Raw genomic sequence first — 6,267 nt, 5'->3', positions numbered from 1 at the left:
AATAAATTATATCAAATTAAATTTGTAAAATATCAATCCATGCATGTCAACACATTGCAAAAGCAGATGACAAACAAGACATCTTCACAACATTCCTCCTATCACTTCACATAAACAAAGAAACTAATGCCACATCTTCCATTCAGATAAAAATACTTTGGCAAGTGAGTAAATACATCTGTTCTAGATCAAATCGAACTCAACGGACTGATGTTTTGACAAAGACACTGATGTTTTGACATGAAGTCACAAGACCAGGATGTTACAATAGCCAATTAATGTGAGGAAGTAATTGAAGTCAAGCGCTTGAGGATGGAATAAGTCGAGCGGCAGTCAAAGCAGAAGGTAGGTTAACAGTCAAAGCAGAAGGTAGGTTAACAGTCAAAGCAGAAGGTAGGTTAACAGTCAAAGTGTTGAGGCTGGTAAAACGTCATCAGGCAGGAAGGTAGGTAGGGTCAATTCCATTTCAATTCAGTCCCTTTCCAGATCAGCTGGAGCAAGTGTATATCTATATATATATTTTTTTTTTTTTACATTGAAAACTATTTAGAACAATTGGAATTTCAGTTTAGATTGAAATGGAATTGAGCCCGACCCTGGAGGTGGGCCTTTAGCGACATGTGCACCTCGTAGCGATCATTTCATCTAACTCCTTGTAGGCGATGGAGTCAGCTTCAAGGGTTAAAACACTCAGGGGGTCGTACTCTGAAGGAACACAGGAAGGTCTTGGCACAGAGGAGTCCAGTTTGTGGTAGATCATGTTCTGGAAGAAGGTGTGTCTGGGGGAGCCGTAGATGAACCCCACAGCCCTGGGACAGGTGCCTTTACAGTACCTTGGGTTGTACCTGTGGGGGAAAATGATCCAATGGCTCAGTTTGAGCTCACTGAAGCTCACTCTGAAGTCGTACAAGGCACAGTCGCTCGTAGGGAAGTCAGAACTTGGGAGGAGGTCCGGGAGGAAGGTCTTCGTGCTCGTTTTGTCTCCTGCGTTGTTCGTCGACAGATATGGAGATTCTCTCCTCAGCCGCCTCCTCTCGCTCCGGATGATCCTTTGCTCTGGTTTGAACTCCGCCAGGCTCTCTAAGGTGTCCACCTCATTGACCGACCTCGGATGACCTTGTGACCTGGTGGGCAGCCATCTTTGGTGAGCCAGCTCGCTGGTGTCGTTGAGGTACAGCAGCAAGGACGGAGACCTTAGGTGGAGCTCCACGGGGCTCCTACCGCTCCACTCCTCTCCTCCAGCCTTAGCCTCCCTGCCTCTGCCCTCCACACAGGTCAGGTTGAGCAGTAGGTGAATGTCCTTCTTGTGGGACTGGATGAGAGGGCGGAGGAAAGCTGTGATGTCCACCTTGAGGGCCACAATGAAAATAAGTTAGCATTATTGTGGTTTAACATCCTCTGATTGTAAATGCAGTGTATTCTTCATAGGTCATTTAATTGTGCTTTTAAAAAAAAAATCATCAAATATAGCCCTTTATAGTCCTTATACAATTTTCCTGAGGCAACAAAATGCTTTTTGCATTGAATTAAACCAAAAATCACCTCAACCCACTTCCTCCTGCGGTCCGTGTGGAACAGGAAGTTAACTGAGTGATGGGTGCTTGGGCAGAGAGGACACTGATTGTGGGTATCCTGCTCTTTCACATCTTGGTAACACTGGTTAGTCATGAACGTGGCCTGCTCTTGGTCGAAGGAGTACAGCAGGACAGACTTCAGGAGCTGCTCCTTGGCTCTGACACGGCCCAAATTGTAGGAGAGGTCTTGCATGAAGAACTCTGAAGGGAAACATGGGAAATGTAGGCCTATAAGAAGTCGAACCAGAGACATCTCATTCAATACTTTTTTTCTGCTTCATATACAGTCAAACTAAGCAGACCAGACACAGCTGCTAATGCATTGGTGCCTATGGGAGAGACACCCCTTAAGCAGAACGGAACTGTGACATTTAAACAAAAATAAAAAAAAATACAATGGTAAATGGCCTGAGTAGGACATCTTCATTTATTAACCATCTTTGGTAGAACTGTGACAACCTCTTTAGTAGCCTAATGAAGACTATAGGTCAGGCCTACATATGCTCGAAAAACATGGGAAGAGTAAAGGCCTAAGGTAAAACTAAGTGTCAACTTCAAGGGCCTAAAAAGATCAAATAATATACACTGCACAAAAACCTAGAACGCAACATCTAAAGTGTTGGTCCCATGTTCCCTGAGCTGAAATAAAACACATTTCCCCATTCACACAAATAGCTTATTTCTCTCAAGTTCTGTGCACAAATTTGTTTACATCCCTGTTAGTGAGCATTTCTCCTTCTCCAAGATAATCCATCCACCTGACAGGTGTGGCATATCAAAAAGAGCATGATAATTAAACAGCATGATCATTCCACAGGTGTGCCTTGTGCTGGGGACAATAAAAGGCCATTGTAAAAAAAAAAGTGCAGTTGTGTCACAACAATACCACAGATGACAGAGCGTTCAATTGGCATGCTTACTGCATAAATGTCCACCAGAGCTGTTGATAATTAAATGTTCATTTCTCTACCATAAGCCGCCTCCAACATTTTTGAGAATTTGGCAGTACGTCCAACCAGCCTCATAACTGCAGACCACGTGTAGCCATGCCAGGACCTCCACATCCGGTTCCTAAACCTGCAGGATCGTCTGAGACCAGCCACCTGGACGGCTGACAAAACTGTGGGCTCGCACAACCGAAGAATTTTTGCATAAACTGGTCACCCTGGTGACAAACTGTCAAACCCTCAGGGAAGCTCATCTGCGTGCTCGTCGTCCTCACCAGGGTCTTGACCTGACTGCAGTTCGGCATCGTATCCAACTTTGGTGGGCAAGTGCACACCTTCAACGGCCACTGGCACGCTGGAGAAGGGTGCTCTTCCCTGATGTATCCTGGTTTCAACTGTTCGACTGAGCAGTGAATCTGTAACTGCTCTCGTCGGACTTCGGTTGCATATTTTCTACAAATCTGAAAATCTTGTGAAGCCACACTATTTTCTGAAAAACTGCATTATGGGCCCTAAAAGCACTTAAGTGTCCACTGCTTCACTTTGTCTTTTGGTGAACTTAGTATGACAGCTGGTAACTTTTGGCATAGTAACTATTTCCATACTATGACCAATAAGCATTTTAGACTAATTTACATCACAACAGTATGGTTAGTATGAGTATTCGAACACAGCTCATGTCTTAAGGCTTAAAAGTCCTTTAAAACCCCTCTTCTCTCCATCTACACTGATTGAAGTGGATTTAACAAGTGACATCAATAAGGAATCATAGCTTTCACCTGATCAGTCGGTCATGGAAAGAGCAGGTGTTCCTAATGGTTTGTACACTCCGTTTTAAATTAGTGTCCCAATGTAAAATAGGCCTTAATGTTTAAAAAAAAAAAAAAATTGTTTACCCAAAACTCACCTTTGCTTTGCTCCAGGCACTCGTCCCGCGGTGTTATAAGTCGAACTGTGTTGTACAAGTGGTTGTTCCCTTCCGAACTCCTCTCATGTCTTGAAGATATCCTGTACAGTCGTTTCATGTATCGAACATATCTCGACTCGGGTCTCATTACTGGGGTGGATCGCCATGGATCTCCCTGTGCTGTCAGCGCCTTCAAAAGGGGTGACAAGATACTGCCATGTTGGTATAAAACGGAATCGCCAAACTCGTCAGCTAGATTTGACGTGGTCGGGGACGAGCCAAGTGAAAAGCCGCTGATCAAGAGTTGTAGTAAAACAGAGGTCAAGTGGAGGGGAGTCTCCATTGTAAATCAATCCGTCAACTTGATGGAGAACGTTCTCAAGTCAACCAACCTATACACGAGTCTCTCAAATTGAACAGGTGTGCGCAATCAACTCTTACGTCGAAAATGTGAAGGTCCTTGGACGGTAACGTCTGTACACAGATGTAGAAATATGAACCGTTCCGAAGGAGCAACTTCAGGTGCCCGTGCATCGTAGAAGGACTGATTTTTATAAGCTGATTACAGGTGAGCACCATCCATGTAATTAACCAAGTCATAAATACCGTAAATATTTAACTGTGGCCACAAAAAAATCTACTTCCATCAGAAGGCCAATTGTGTCAGGGTGGGTACTCTGTCTGTCCGTACCTCCTTGTGTATTGTATTTCTGTCTCCAACTCTTCCACTTGACGTTTTTATCTCAATATCAAATCATTTCTGGGTAACAATAAGTACCTTACTGTGATTGTTTTCATTTCAAATTGTAAAAAAATATATAAAAAAATATTGCTTATTTTTGTTTAGGGAATTTTCATTTAAAGAATTTCTCAGTATTAATTATTATAACCTCATTGTATGTATTTTTGTATTGTATGTACCTACCTACCTTTTTATTTAACTTGGCAAGTCAGTTAAGAACAAATTCTTATTTTCAATGACGGCCTAGGGACGTACACACACATACATACATACATACATACACACATACATACATACATATACACATACATACATACATACATACATACATACACACATACACACACACATACATACACACATACATACATACACACACATACATACATACATACATATACACACACATACATACATATACACACACATACATACATACATACATACATACATAGACACCAACATACACACCTACATACATACATACATACATACATACATACATACATACATACATACAGGAAAAGTATGTTGTTGTTTTTACTGCAGGAGGCATTTGCCAGTTCTCAGCTCAGTGCCATATGAGTTTACGGGGTAGAAAGCTGTTATAAAAGTACGTTAAAGTTTAACATTGTGCTGATTACATGTAAACGTCTTTACACTGCAAAGATTGATTTGTATTTATTTATTTAGACCCAGAGGTTTTCTGTTTTACAAGGTTGAGGTGATCCAAGTACAGCGTCTTGCAAAAGTATTCATCCCCCTTGGCGTGTTTTCCTATTTTGTTGCATTACAACCAGTAATTTAAATGTATTTTTATTTGGATTTCATGTAATGGACCTACACAAAATTGGTAAAATAGGGGGAAAAAAACGGAAAAGTGGCGCTTGTATATGTATTCATCCTCTTTGATACGAAGCCCCTAAATCAACTCCTCAGTAAGGAAAGTAGCTATTGGCTGTCCTAAAAGTCGCTAGAAATCACAAAATGACGTCATCGCAGAATTTGCATAATCGGGCCAAGTGGCTGTAATTGTGATGGACGCTGTAGGGGAGAGAGGAATAACGTCGTGGGAGAGACAAAAAGTGAGTAAAAAAAAAACAAACACCCTAAATATGTTCAGAACTACAAATGAACTTTCTTCTGTAGATTCTTTTTTTTTTTTTTTTATGTCACAATTCCAACCCTCCTCCTTTATCCGGGCTTGGGACCGGCAAAAGTGACCCAAAAGAGACACTCTTGCGGAGCTACTTAGTTTTTTAGTTTATTATTTAATTATTTTTAGTTTTTTAGTTTAGTTTTCTAAATTTGGTTTGGTTTTTAACCGTATGGTCCACTTAGGAGCCTACAACAAGTCACAGTAAAACATTAACATTTTTAACCATAACATTTTTTAAATGTTTTGTATATAATCTACATTAACAATCTAAATGGACCAAAAAGAGACAATAGAAAAAACTGTCAATGGCAACATGAGAACATTATGGTAACTAGTCTGGCCCTAATTCAGGTTAATTGTTGTTTTTTCCAGACCCCCCTCCACACACACACACACACAGTCTAGGCTGGCTCACAGAAAGAGTGGATCATCGTTAACCTTGCTGGTAAGAGGGGCGGCAGGGTAGCCTAGTGGTTAGAGCGTTGGACTAGTAACCAGCAAGTTCAAACCCCCGAGCTGACTAGGTACAAATCTATCGTTCTGCCCCTGAATACCCACTGTTCCTAGGCCAAAAGTATTGAGCACATCCGAATGATTCACTTTGCCGCCGTGCTCCAACAAATAAGTCTAAATAGTTTATATAGTCAAATACAGATTTTTCATTGTTCACCTCTTCCCAGATAGCGGGAAAATGTTAACTTATTGTTCTGAAACTCTCCGCTCACCGACTCTCCCGTCCGTCGTCTTCTATGATGATGCGTCGAGGGTCCCCCACCACCACTACCTGCTGTTTCCGGTGCCAAGCCAAAATATTTTTAATGGGAAATTAGAATATCTTTGCAGTGGGTGCCAGACCGGTGAGCGCCATATGCGCGTTCACGTTTCAGTATCATCCACTTTTCTTCTCCCAGTTTAGAGAGAGCGGATCTATTCCATAT

At 41.7% G+C, this 6,267-nt stretch overlaps 1 protein-coding gene across 1 annotated transcript; it reads right to left on the bottom strand.

Moving 5' to 3' along the window:
• Positions 1-521: 521 nt before the first annotated feature.
• On the bottom strand, positions 522-3,919 carry gdf9 (growth differentiation factor 9). The gene is made up of 3 exons (XM_021583302.3): positions 3,429-3,919; positions 1,543-1,775; positions 522-1,348 (listed from the first exon to the last, which is right to left on the bottom strand). The coding sequence occupies exons 1-3, from the start codon at positions 3,769-3,771 to the stop codon at positions 611-613; spliced, it is 1,314 nt and encodes a 437-aa protein (XP_021438977.2). The 5' UTR covers positions 3,772-3,919; the 3' UTR covers positions 522-610.
• Between the last annotated feature and the right edge of the window lie 2,348 nt (positions 3,920-6,267).

Source organism: Oncorhynchus mykiss, chromosome 25 (genome assembly GCF_057628025.1).
Source record: "Oncorhynchus mykiss isolate SJ-2025 chromosome 25, ASM5762802v1, whole genome shotgun sequence".
NCBI lineage: Eukaryota > Metazoa > Chordata > Actinopteri > Salmoniformes > Salmonidae > Oncorhynchus > Oncorhynchus mykiss.
Note: the sequence above shows the minus strand (reverse complement) of the source record. Positions and strands in the feature narration are given on the sequence as shown.

Bases quoted from the DNA above. Each gene is read 5' to 3' on its own strand.
- gdf9 (XM_021583302.3), bottom strand. From the start codon at position 3,771: ATGGAGACTCCCCTCCACTTGACCTCTGTTTTACTACAACTCTTGATC. The intron at 1,776-3,428 runs GTGAGTTTTGGG...GTTTCCCTTCAG, and splicing joins GTGCCTGGAGCAAAGCAAAG to AGTTCTTCATGCAAGACCTC. The intron at 1,349-1,542 runs GTGATTTTTGGT...GTGGCCCTCAAG, and splicing joins GCAGGAGGAAGTGGGTTGAG to GTGGACATCACAGCTTTCCT.